We start from the raw sequence: 14304 nt of genomic DNA, 5'->3' as shown, positions 1-14304 counted from the left end.
CTCTCAAGGACTCCTGTTTTCCATGACTCTCGCCCTACACGTAACAGTGTCCTTCAGGCCTGTATCCATGTGCATGCATGACCCTTGTGGTCCTCCTACCCTCACCCACGTCTGCAGCATCAGTACCCTTGTATATGAACTGTCCTCGCAGTATCCTGATTCAAATGCTGTGGGAACCCTGACTGATAGACGCTAGAAGATTCCTCCCAGCTGTCGTCCTGCACGTGATTGATTATTTTGTGAACTACTGAACTTGGTTTGCTTGTTCTTCTTTCTCCCAAGTTGTAATTCTTGGTTTCTTCAAGTGAAGTTCAGATGGTATACAAATTATTAACAGAGGAAAATGCTCAGTCCATTTTCTTAGAAGTATAACTATCATCCATAATCAAAAGACAGAAATCAAAAGTAAGTAAAATAAGGGCACAGCTTTATTTCACTACAAGGCAGTAAGTACACTGTCATATCAAAAGTTCAGTGCCGGCCATCTTGCACCAAAAGTTCTTAAGGCAGCAACTGGCTATGGACTCCCGTCTCTCGACCCCAGCTGCAAACACAGGTTCTGTGTGGCAGTTCTAAGACCATACACTTAGAGACCACAAGGAATGCTGATTAAACACATAACCCCTGAATTAAAGAACAGTCAGGCTGAACTCAAAACAAAACATAGGACATCGACAACACAGATCTCCCAAAATAAAAGAAGTGCAATGCATGCTCTTATAAACCAACAATTACAAAAAATAAAACAAAGAACAACAACAAATGCAAAAAAATCTCCCAAACAAGTTTTCCAATGTATTACAAAAGGAAAAAAAAGTATATATATATATATAAAAAATAAAAAAGTTTGAAATACTAGTGCATAGTCAATTACCTAACACCAAGTTTCTTGTCGTTCCGTCCCAAGCTCTACTGCCCCTCTGGTACTAGCAGCATGTCTACAGGCTAAGACCATAGCAGCAAAACACATTTTTTTTTTTTCATTTGGCATTTACAAAATTAAATTACTGAATAAAAATATAATTTTTTTATAAAACTATTTCATACAGTAATAATTTTTAAAGCAAGCTAACAAAAAAACCCTCATAAAATGGTTTAGTACAATAAATGTACCTCCAATGTTATTAGCCATAAATGAACATTTACAATATTGATTTATTATTCTATGGTATTAAGCCAACATTTATAGTAATGCATTGTGTTTAGTGGTTGAGAAAAGTGAAATGTTGGAGTACCTTTTTTGTGTGTGTAAAATTTCAAAAACTTCATCACAGGAAAAAATACTGGTCTGTTGGATCTTCTAAAATACAGATAAATCATTTTATGTTTAAAAACAATCTGCATCAAGATATTAACAACTGACTACAACTCGTTACCTAATAATTTAGGTAAGACTGTTATTTATTTATTAAAAAAAATCCTTTTAGTTGGGTGAAATCGGAGATGATTTCATCCACCTAAAATGCACTTGGTGCTGCTCTCAACTGTTGTACCACAACAAAAATAGGCTCTTCTCCCACGCATGAAAAGTTTCATGTAGAGGAACGATATATCCCAAGTCAACGTGAAGTGTTCTGAAAATCATAATGCTTGTCTGGGAACGCCTCACATCACCAGAGTCCGGGCTGAGAAGGCGTTCCCGTACTTCCGAGCCTGGCCAGAAGCCGTCATCTGATCGTCCGTCTTTCCACAGGATGCAGCTTCCCAGGCTCCGCTACAAGGCTAAGAGGAAGAAAGAGCGAGGGCAAGGTCAAGACCGCGAAGCACATGGTTAACCCGCAAAGGGACCCCCCGTCCCAGCAAGGCCAGCAGGAAAAGTGCTGACCTCCAGAGAGCAAGTAGTAGACACAGGGGAGCCTCGGTCAGATAACATCTTCGCTCTCTGACAACCAGGAACCCAACATTCTCAAGTGATATTAATGATCAGAAGTCGTTTATCGCTCAGAGAGAAAACCCACTCCAAACAGGATGATAAGCTACAGCTGCATCTTCATACTTGAGTGCCTTCTGTCTATCACAGGGTTTTACCAAGCTGGAGGCAGGAGTGAGCATAATCCTGTGAGTTGTGGGCATTTACTCATTAAGCAAACTGGTGAGTGCTTGAGCCGCCCCAGTGAAGCAGCTCCTGTAGGAGCTGGAATTGATCAACACCAACTAAACATAGTATATATTTTAAAATATCAATTAAAATATCGATTAATTTAGAAATAGCTGTTTACTCAGAGAGTAAACTTTTTAAAGATACACTGGAAGAGATAAGATGGAGCTAATACGGGTAGCATCCGGATCCGTGTCTGGTGTTTCACACGTGATCTCACTGACACAGCACAACCACCTGGGAGGGAGGTTCATTCTCTCTTTAACTGGCAAGAAACGGACACGGGAGTGCAGACAGCTTGCCCAAGGCCGCTCTACGGGTAAGTAGTGGGGTAGTTTCGAACCTTTGTCTCCTGCCCAGCTCCGCTCCTGCCTTCCCTCTATGTTGCTGCCAACCAAAATACATACTATTTTGAACCCTATTTTGTTCCCCAAACCATTTGAGGTGCTTACAAGTTTAAAAAGGTGGACAAGGCAGGGTCACAGAGAATGTGGCAAAATAATATAAAGATGAGGTGAGATTTGAATTCAAAACACTTGCCATGAACTTGCAAGCAGCAGCTAGGTGTCAACCTCAAGCTTGGCTCTGAGCTCTCTAGCAGTCAGTGCAAAGAGGGAAAACTCCGCGCCACCCATGCTTCTAAGTATTCTACACACATCATCTCATTTAATTCTCACACAAAACACCTGTGGCATAGGTATGGCTCATTGCACCTGTTTCACAGAGCAAGCAATTTTAAAGAACGAGAGAACTTAGGCAACATCCTTAAAGTCACCCAGCTGAGAAGTGCTGAAGCAGGAATGTGAATCCAGACTCCAGTAAGTGTAAGCTGCCGCTTCCATCAGAGTTCTTATCAGTGGGAAATGGTGGGGTGAGGTCAGCAGGGCCTTGGAATGCAGGAAGAAGCATTTAGATGAGCTGTCACAGTCATCAGACTTTTTAGCAAAGAGGTAAGATCATTCCGAACGGATGTATTATTTGAATGGTGATGGGGCTTCCCTGCCTAGGGTCTGGAACAAAGTTTCAGTGACATAAGGCTTATAGCACCATGTTTCTACCTTGTCAGCTTTCATAGGACTAGATTTCTCAGTTTCTGCCTAATCTGTTGTGCATCTGACCACCGACGCAAAAGGCACCATCCAAGTTTACACAAGTTTACTCTCCAGGCTCAGAGGCTTGATACTACATAAGCAAGATGGGTTATCATAATGTTTTCCTGGAACTGTGAATCACAAAATAACAGGACAGAGATGACAGGGGGCCGACTTCTACTACTGAGTCACATTTAATGTTTTCCTAAATAAAATCACCAGGGTAGTTAAAGCATTCTTTAATACAGTTCTGAATAAATGATGTTTCTCTAGGTTGAAGGAAGTGGCTTAAATATGCGTATTTCTCTGGTGTATATCTGTCCACCCAAATCCTGTATTTTAGTTGATTGCTTACACATTATTGCTAAAATTTTTGAATGCAGCACCAAAACACCAAATTGACACAAGAAACCCAATTAACAAATAAAATGTACAGAGCTTGTGTTTGCAGAGACACATGGAGAACAATATGACAGTGTGACACAAAGTAACAACGTGACTGACATATAACAATGTGACATGTAATACCTAGCATTTGAGAGTGAACAGTTAAAAGTTGGTGGCTTGTCCACCAGGAGTACCATGCAGGGCTTAGAACCAATGATGTGCTTAGAACAAAGTGCATGGATCCTAAAAGCAAGTGACTGAAGACGACACAGAATGAAATATCTTAATATACTAATATCTTATATGTAACATAAAATTACAGAAAGCTACACATGAAACCCAAAAATACATATTTTGAAAGAATAGAAAGAAACAGATGAGGGGGAAGTGAGAATGGAGATGAAAGCGAGGAGGAAGGGAGGAAGGATTGTTTCTGTCTTTCTCTGGTTAAGAATTTTTCTGCTTAGCTGTGCTTCAATTACTATAGAATTAATTTTCTAAATGTTTAAATTAAGTGTTTTAAACACTGTCTTCAAAGAATCTTATGTTTGCTTTGACAATGCCTCTGGTAAAAAGCTCTGATCCTTGGCAATATAGGACTTGAGTTAATTCAGAATCCCAATGTCTGTTCAGGAGAATTATCAGCTTAATTGATTTTCCACTTGAACTTTGACTGTGCTCTTGTTGGAGCTCCCAGATGGCTCATCACTTTACTCATGTTTGGCAGTTCTTCCAGAACCAGATATTTAAAACAGGTCAATATAAAGAACATATCATATATTTTGAACTAGTATTTTGGAAAAAAAAAAGTTTAAAACACTCGGCTTCTACTAACTTGAAATGAAATTTATGAAGCAATAAAACAAATTGAAATATCTTAAGTCCAGAAAGCAGAGCATTTCAGGGGCAGATAAGCCCTGAAGCTCAGAGTCTAGAAGGGCAAGATGACCTGGAACACCTGAATTCACCTCCCAGCATAGACAGACACCAGGACACAGGAGCCACTGTGTGCGAGAACCACTGAATGCTGAACAGAAAGGCGAGCATAAGTGGGTGGCTCCTTTCCTGTACCGTGAAGGGGGAAAGCAAGCACTTCTTATGGCCATGAATGGGAAAACTGGTCAGAGCAGACACACACCTACTTCATGAAAGTACAGGAAGAGCAGCAGGTCAGGTACCCAGGTAAGAAAAGAAAGGATGCTGAGGTCTACCAGCCAAAATGGCAGCTGCCTCCTCTTTTGTTATTTCCTTCTCCCACCTTACCCTGAAGCCCTGGGGCCCCAGGCCAACTTTCCATGCAGATGGAATAGTTTTGACAAAGGGGATTACATGTCTTTGTGCTAGAAGAATATGTTTTAATACTGTCGTAGTATGATCCTTGTGCATCCTCCTTATTCTCTCTCCTTAAACGTTACTTTCACTTACACAAAAGAATTGATAAGAATTACGGATTTCTGCACAGGAATTCTTGCTAAATTACTAACCCAGGGTGCTGTTGCAGACATGTCACTCTACCCCCTATTCATTTCAACATTAATAATCCACCCGCACATCCTCTTCCTCCTGCCCGCCAGTCATCTTCCTTATCCCGTAATGTACCTTTAATTGCCCCTGGGCAGAAGTGAACTATAAACAGACTGTCAGAGCTTTAACTGGGATATCCTGCTGAAGCACTTTAAATAAATACACAGATCCTTTGTAGAAGACAGAAGAAAGAAAATGAGACAAGACCATGTCCACAGGTGGTTTTCTGTCAGAATTAGATTATTTTCACATTTTCGCTTAGAATATGAATGGGTTTTTTTTTTCCTCATCATGCTGAACAAGAACCACTATTGTTGTTGTATTCATAGAGCAGCTTCACACAATAGCTGCTGATGTCAAAAGTTTTGGCATGTATGTGCTTTACAATTCACAGGCCTCAAAAGAACTTGCATAAGTTATAAAAAATGATTTTGTAAAACCAAAGAAACACAAAATGGTATTATGTTTTTCTGTTGTTTCTTTTTTTAAAAACAGTAAGCAGATATAAATGGTGTCCAAAAGACTAAGAATAATCTGATTATTCTATTTCACCCATCTGAAGAAAATACTTACTCTGGACTATCACTTCAAAAGTCAGAATTCCTTTCCAAAGGGGCATCTTTTAAAATGCATTAGTTATGAGAGATAACATAGAAATCTTTAGCTGTATTTTGAAAGTCAAGAAAGAACCTGAGATGAAGTGTCCCTAAGGTAAAGTTAATGGTTACCAAACTTTTTCTACATATAAATGCTTCCCTATGTTTGCACAAGACAATTAAAAGCTCCCAACTCTGGGGCTGCTAACTTTTCATAGAAAAGAGCCTTAAGCCGTAGTGGATCAAAGGTCCAGATGGTGATTTAAGGTTGTACCATCCAGCAGTGCCTCCACATCCCACGGAAGTGTAAGCTGACAGTTGCTAACTGGGATGGACTTCCTAAATTTGGATTTTGTCCTCAGTGTTTCACCTTACATATTGATAGACTTTCTAACAATTTTAATCACATAGCCTCAGTGTCACAATTTTTTGGAAGAATAGTTCTTTCCTTAGTTACGTATTAGTTTTAAACTGTTAAGATTAAGACAAGTGCCAAGTTGTTCTAAAGCAATTCTATCTCTGTGAGCCCAAGGAAGACTCAATATCACAGTGTTTACTAAGACCAACCAAACAAAAAAATCCACGTCCTGTACACTCTGGGGTAGGGCACTCTGAATTTGAGCTCAACTTGCGTTCCTCACTCATTTAGCCTTTCCATGTTCACCCAAAAAGCTGTACATGGCAAACTTATTTTATAAGATGTATTGAAAGCAGGTCACTGAACTATTACTGACAGCTTTGTGAAATCTTGCCAGGGCAAGTGGAAAAAAGTGACCCAAAGGGAGAACCAAATGAACACAGAGGTATCCAAGGGAGCAGGTCAACAACAGCCTGCTGCACTAGGAAATGCCCAGAAATATCCGTGTCACATGGAGACAGTTTGTTTCCACATCTGTTGACATGCCAACACAAGCAGCAGAAAAACAGAGAAAAGCAGTAAGTCAGCTGTTTCATCTCCATAACACCAAAGAGATCTGACTACCTTTATTTCAGGAATCAGTTGAATCAGCAATCTCTGTCGGTGACCCACTGACACAGTTCTGCAAGAGTGGAACAAGGAATGAGAAAGAACACGCTGGAGGAAATAATACGCCACGGTGCAAATGGACCTGGCTGCTGGGAAGGCCTCCTTGCCTGTGTTTCTAAGGACAGGGAATGTGAACACCCTTTGCCTAGAAATAGGTCCCACCAATGTACAAGTGGCAAGTGTGCTGCCATTTTGAAAGTAATGTCATATCCATCTGATCTTCACAGCAACTTTGTATGATCAATGCAGGAAATAGTATGGGGGTCTGCAGTTTCTAGATGAGAGCATTTTGGTCTGAGGAAGTTAATGAGTTAAAGACATGCAATTAGAAATGATGGAATCTAGTAGAACCCTGGTGCCTGCCGCCTGCATGCTAGCTTATTACACTCCCTAGCAATGCCGATCATGCAAAAAGGGCTTGCCCTATTTTTTTGAAAAATTCATAAACAATTCGTATAAAGGCAGGAGCAATCCAAAGCACATGGAACTGAAAAAGTGAGCTTCAATTGCTAGCAATAATATTTTAAGATTCCTTGATGCTGTGCAAATGTGTTTATTAATGGCTTGAGAAATTTACTTAAATTAAACTCACTGTTTTAAAAAAAAAAGTAAGGCCAGGGACAAGCCAAGTCAGGAAATTAAAATTTAAGGCTGTCATTCTGTGGTTACAAAAAAGAGGAAAGTGAGTGAGTAAAAAGCATATGAACACATCTTTAACATTTGGGTTTTAAATAGGAATAAAAGGAAATTATAATTTAAGAGAAAATACAGAAGTTCAGAGGCTTATAATTTAAGTACAGTTTCAGATCTACCAATGAAAGTGTCTACCTTAATGTTTATTGGCATAATATATTTATTTCAAAATGTAAAGTAAATTGAAAGCAAACTGAAAAACAGGTCTTTTCTCCTTGCTGAAGGAGGGTGTGTGTGTGTGTGTGTGTGTGTGTGTGTGTGTGTGTGTGTGTGTGTGTGTGTGTGTGTGTGTGTGTGTGTGTGTGTGTGTGTGTCTGCCTGCCTTGGGCTTTCTCAGGGTAACTTTAAACAGCAGAATCCAGTAGTGTTCCATAGTGAACCTGCCTTTCCTGCTCCAAACTGAAAGCTTTCTAAGCTGAACGTCTATTACCTCATTTGTGACTGTTTTATAAGCTTCAAGGCTCCATTCTCTACTGCTACACAATGTGAGAAAAATACCATAATGGTCCAGTGTGAAAGTCTCACACATTCTGAGCTACATGAAACACACAAATATTAAAAATGTCTCAGAGCATTTTTATTACAAGAGCCCCTGTTTATTTTTACAATTGAAATTAAGGCGACTAAACACAAGAAGAAATCCAACAATTATACTATTATGCAGCTGCTGCAAATTCCTCTCAAAAAGATCAAGCATAAATAATTGAAAAACAAATATAACTTTATTTGAGCATAATGGCTTATCATAGCCTCTAAGCATTATAGTTTATGGACTAGGGGATATATGAATAGTTCTGAATTATTAAAATTCTTTGCTTCTCAATGACAACCTACATAACAAATGGGCATACTTAACACCTTGATTTTGGTTTCTACACACCATTTCCCACTAAAAGAATCAGAGCACCTTGGGGGAAATGGCTGTTTCCAAGAAAAGAAGAAGAAAATGTGGCTATTAAATTAAAGCAGTATTTAATTTAAGCAACAATTAAGCCAGGGATGATTAACATTGAAATGACAGGACACAGAATTGCACAGTTAGTGTAGTCTTCAATAAACTTTTCTTGTACCTAAGTAAACTTGTTTAGTCAATTAGATGGATAGACAACTGCACTATACAAGTGATAGATATTTTACATTTTATAAAAGAATTTAAAAATATTTTAGGAATCATACTTAGTTGTTTTAACTAAATGCACTATGACAAGAGGTGGTTTAGACTGGATAAAATCCCATTTAATATTTGATTTATTGTAAGTACAAATTAGGAAACTTCTAGGTTATATAAAGTACTTAAGTTGAATAGCCAGATCATTTAACAAATGCACAATGTGTTTGACACTACCCTGCATGAGATGTTTGCCTAATTAGGTCAAATTGATTTATCAATGGAAACATACAATAAAGTATAATGTTTTTAACAAACAAAATTACCAAATTGCTTTACAACCTATATAAATATTGTTAGGTCAGGATCATATGAAATATAGACAATCTATGTTTAAATATTTAGAATCATTTGATGTATTTTTTGATAATTATCATAAAAATTTGAAAGTTTTAGAAATCACATATTTCTATGGTATCAGAAGCTAGGTTTCCATGACATGCAATCACTCTTTTAGTGAGTATTTCTTAAAATGAATTAATTATCTATTATAGCAGTTTATTAAAATATACTCGAGGGGTCTAAATCCATAGCAAAACCATACACTATAGACAGAAGCACTGACTCCAAAATCAGTTTGTAGGTCTCAACTGTTCAGTGGAACTGACAAGTGTTACCTTCACTGTGTGATGTACATAGATGGCTTTATCTCAATATATAATGTTAGAATCTGTAGAGTGCCAAGTATGACTCATTGATATGCTAGAAAACACAGATTAATAAAAACAGAGCTACTACTTAATCTTGAGTTTCAAAGATAAGTAATATTCCATCGAATAAAATATAAATATGCTGATAATAAAGTTTCATACTGAATTTTTAATGCAATAGCATTAAAAACTTTAAGGTAAAAATTAGACAACTGATTTTTTAAACAAATATTGACATTCTTATCAAACTTTATATATTTTTGATAACTGTACCATGTTCAGCTCGATACATTTTGTATCTGCATAAAGGTTTAGGTTTGAGTTTTGCTAAATACTATTTGGTTAGGCCAAAAGCTTTTAGGATTTGGTTTTAAGGAAAGTTTTCAACTTACACAATGATAACTGTCCCCAAGGATACTTACATTCTGCATTTTGCAACTTAGAATGCACTTTTTCTATCCTACTAGAAATATAAGACAGATCCCAGCCTAGGTTATAAAATACACACAAAACTTGCCCTAGCTTATCTTAATTAATGTACTAATAGCAATAGTCAAATTCTATGCTCTGGAAACCTAAGGCCAAGTAATTTAGTAAGGAAGAGGGAAAGGAAAACAAAAACAATGTCTCCCCCCGGATCTAGGATCAGCTCCAGGTAAAACTTTGAAGTGGCTGACCTTTGTCTTGACACCCTTCTAACCCCCTTTCTGTGTCCCTGTTCTGCAGGGTTCCTTCTTTTCCTCATCTCCAATTCTTTGCAGTATTCTGAGCCTTCTTCACATGCCTCCCCAGACCTGACTGACTGAAAAATGACTCCAGGTTCCCCACAAAGAATGACTTTCCCTACCGCACACTCCAGTCAACAGTCAACTTCCATCAAAGCAGTCAGATCAGAAAAAGGCCACAAGGAAAGCAACTGGATGGAATGAAGAGACGAAGCGTACCTACAGCCCTTCCAGCTGTATTTATATTACTTAAAAATAATGCTAAATATCACAAGTGCTTGAAAAGGGGAAGTTTTAAGATTCTCACAATTTGGAGAGAGAGGGCCTTTGGCAGTGATGGGACAGCCCTTCCAGAAACAGGACACTCTCTCAAAGTACATCCTATTACAGTGCCTTCCCCTCACAGGACAAACGTGACTTTCCATTTCTGAATCTGGGTTCTCCACATTTCCCTCAGTGTAGCACAGTGGGGGAGGGAGGGGAGGCCTCAGCAGGTGGCTGGGTATTGATGATACTTAATGTCGGGAACTGCTTTAAATAATTTAGGGGAGCAAATTTGCATTCTTATTTACATTTGGCTCAGGATTAATTTGGAATTTGTTGTATTTCATCAATATACACCTCCTTCAGAAAAAGGGAAATCTCTTTTGATATTAAAACCTGAGAGCAGATGTTCAACTACAGATTAGCCACATAACACTGACAGTTGACTTTCTCACTCTGATAGTCAAATATATTGTAATTATTTTCCAGCTACCTAATTTCAAATTCCATTTAAAATCCAAGCAGAGCCTGAGCTTGAACGGTTTAGTGAGGGAGCAGAAAAACATGAAAAATTTGAAACTAAAAGTAAACTATAACAATTTTGTATAAAATCATTAAAAGCAGAAGAAGGTGATATTAACACAAGTGTAATAAGTGATCTTAGTCTCAGTCGCAGTAAGAAGTGTCTCACTTCATCATGCTTTGGGAACCTGCTCTAACAGAAATTTCCAGTGTGTCTCATATGAGTGGAAACAAGGAACTTAAGGAGTTTTTAAGGCATTGGGAGTTGTTTAAAAGCATCACTCCTCTATGTCTAAGAGGAGGTTTTTTAAGACACTTTTTTAATGAATGATTTTTAAGACACCAATGTTGGAAGAGTAATTACCTGCAAGGGACTTGCCAGAGACCTGTTTTTAGGTACTGTAAATGCTTTGAGAACATTGTCTTCATCTTCCGATACTGGCGTCATTAAAACGGAACTTGTAAGAATATTCTGAAGGGAAAGAGAATGATTGGAAATTTAAATGAGGTTGGATAGTATGAGAGCAGACACAATTCTAACGCGTTAGAGAGTAGATTACTATGAGGTGACACACATTAGCAGGAAAAAAAATGCAGGTATCTGCCGGAAATTCTCTTCCCAGTGAGCTAAATGGAGAACTCAACTATGTACTAACCCTAATCCCACTGTGGCAAACACCATTAAAACAAAAAGCTTTGGGTCTCATACAGTTCTAGACATGAGGTAGGCACTCAAAACACACTTGCTGAATGAATTAATAAATACGTGCTTTTAAAAATGAAAGATTTACTAAGATCTGGTGAGAGAACTGTTTATTTCATATATCGGTATGGAAATATTTTAGAGTTACAGATTAATGGTAGTATGGTATAATGATGAAAAGTTTGGAATGGAGAACTAGGTGAAAGTTCTAGCCCAGAACCATCACTTTACAGGCTATCCAATCTTGGGCAAGTGACTAAGCCTTCCTGTGCCTCGGTTTCCCCCTTGGTGTAATGGAAATGATAATGTTACCAACCTTGCAGGGTGCTTGTGAGGATTAGATGAGTTAATGCATCTAAAGTCCTTAGAATATTACTCACTGCTTAGTACATCCTGAATAAATATTAGCAATTGCTATTAGCTCTGATTCTCCATAAGAGAAAAGGGCAACCATTCACATGATATAAACTTTGAAAATGATGGCTAAGTGCTAAAAAAAAAAAAGAGAGAGAGAGAGAGCTACCAAGCCCCAAAAGCCACAGAAGCTATTTAAGAGCATATTACTAAGTGAAAGAAGCCAGTCTGAAAAAGCTACCTACTGTATGATTCCAACTGTATAACATTCTGGAAAAGGCAAAACCACAGTGACAGGAAGAAGATCAGTAGTTGCCAGGAGTTAGAGGGGAGGGAGGGATGAATGGCAGAACACAGAGGATCTTGAAGGCAGTGAGACCACCCTGCACAATACTATAATGGTGGATACAAGTCATTATAAATTTGTCCAAGTTCATAGGACATACAACCCTAAGAGTGGATCCACATGTAAACTATGGACTTGGGGTGATGATGTGTCAATGTAGGCTCATCAGTTGTGACAAATGTGCCCCTCTGGTGGGGGATGTTGATAACGGGGTAGCTATGCATACGTGAGGGCAGGGGGTATATGGGAAATCCCTGTACCTTCTGCTCAACTTTGCTGTGAGCCTACAACTGCTGTAAAAATAAAGCCTATTAAGAAAATGGCGGTGACGAAAGCAATGCAGTATTGGGTACAATGAAGGGCATTTACTGCAGACACCATGAGTAGTGCTACGCTGCACAAAATCAAACAGGAGACAACTTAACAAGGAGGAAGTACGAGTACCCTCCACTCTTCGATAGTTCACTTCACACTGCTGTGCTTTTACATGAGTACCTGTTAGTGCTAACCGAGAGGAATCTGAAGAGGACTTTTGCTTTTGTTTTGCAGCCAGCCATTTTAGAGGCAGCACATGCCCTGAGCAGTTAGAGTGGCACCACCAAGCTCCCTCCCCGGGCACTATTCTCAGCATCTTAGCATCAAGCCCCATAGCTCTGAACTGTGTGAGCATCTGTGCTTTATCTCACTTTATTTATTTTTATTCATTTTTTATTAAGGCTATAGTTGACTTAAAATACCATTATTACTTTCAGGTGTACAGCATGGTGAGTCAATATTTTTATAGATTATACATTATACACAGTTATTAAAAAACATTGACTATATTTCCTGTGCTATGCATACACCCCTGTGACATTTATTTTATAACTGGTAGTTTGTATCTCTTAATCCTCTTCACCCATCTCACTCCTCCCCTGACCCCCTCCCACCTGGCAACCACTTGTTTGTTCTCTCTGTGAATCTGTTTCTGTTTTGTTACATTTGGTTGTTATTTTAAATTTTAAATTTATTTTTTGCACCTGTTACCAAGATATGTCCTAAGGTAATTCCTTTTTTTGCTTTATGCCTTTTTAGCCAATGAAAGGTTTCACAGGGAGGCTGTATTTTCAGATAGTAGGGGAAACCTGCACTACATTTAGAAGACAAATAAGTGAATTAAAAGAAAATGTAAAAATTAGCATTCTGTTTTCATGGAAATATATATATACTCATGCAGCAGATTTTTCAAGTGGCAAGGACTCTTCAAATCATAAGAAAATAAATAATAAACAAATCTGCAATGGAACAGAATCTCTTTCCAAAACAAACAAAATCTCACTTAATATTCAGAGTTAATAACCGTAAGGAAGTAATCGTGTGGGAGAGAACATTTAGAAGTAGGATGCACTACAGAGTGCTGAAACCACAGGAGCCCCACATGCCACACACAGAATTCTGTGAGGCCCCAACATCTCATACATGGGCGTGTACTTACTGGCACGTCTGCCACAGGAGATGCCTGTGTGAACAGCTGAGTGTTCAGACTCTCCCCTTCCCAGTGGTTTGAGCAGAAGAAGTTTCCTGCCTTATCAGTTGGAGATTCCACCTAAAAGCAAACAGGAAGTGCTTTGTTGTTTCTAGAACTAGAACATCCCATGAAACAGCTACAGTCGAGTAAATTTCTGTAAGATGAATAAGGTCTGAAGATCTTATGTATAACAACATGGTGACCGTAGTTGACAACACCGTACTGTACAACTGAAATTTGCTAAGAGAGTAGAACTTAAATGTTCTCACTGAGAAATAGGTAAATACATGAAGGGATGGATGCATTAATGAACTCAATGGGGGAGAATCCTTTTACTCCGCACACATATAACAAAACATTACATTGTATGCTTTAAATATCTTATAATTTTGCTTGTCAATTATATCTCAGTAAAGCTGAAAAAGAAAGTAAATTTCTGGCCATTCTCTCAACCACTTATATGAGAATAAATTCAACAGGCACTGTATCTAACCTGTTGGAAATGCTTCTTGCCAGGAAGCTAAAACTTTCATCTTGGCAGGTTATATTCCTTTTCTTTTATACTATGAATTAAAGATACTATTATTTCAAGTTTAATTCTCTATGATGTCCAAAAATTAAACATCTATGTATAAATCAGTCTTCTATC

At 38.2% G+C, this 14304-nt stretch overlaps 1 protein-coding gene across 5 annotated transcripts in view; it reads right to left on the bottom strand.

The window, feature by feature from the left end:
- Positions 1-417: 417 nt before the first annotated feature.
- The window catches only part of MYB (MYB proto-oncogene, transcription factor), a 32591-nt gene continuing 18704 nt past the window's right edge, over positions 418-14304 (bottom strand). For 3 of the 5 annotated variants that reach the window (XM_006188468.2, XM_006188470.2, XM_032484975.1), the window contains 3 exons: positions 13623-13733; positions 11110-11217; positions 418-1722 (listed from right to left, as the gene is read on the bottom strand). In XM_006188468.2, the coding sequence (XP_006188530.1) occupies positions 1606-1722; positions 11110-11217; positions 13623-13733 (336 nt within the window). In that variant the 3' untranslated portion in view covers positions 418-1605. Of the gene's footprint in view, positions 1723-6678; positions 6737-11109; positions 11218-13622; positions 13734-14304 lie in introns of all 5 variants that reach the window. The other 2 variants (XM_032484977.1, XM_032484978.1) reach the window with 2 other exon arrangements.

The sequence above is a fragment of the Camelus ferus genome, chromosome 8 (assembly GCF_009834535.1).
Source record: "Camelus ferus isolate YT-003-E chromosome 8, BCGSAC_Cfer_1.0, whole genome shotgun sequence".
Lineage (NCBI taxonomy): Eukaryota > Metazoa > Chordata > Mammalia > Artiodactyla > Camelidae > Camelus > Camelus ferus.
Note: the sequence above shows the minus strand (reverse complement) of the source record. Positions and strands in the feature narration are given on the sequence as shown.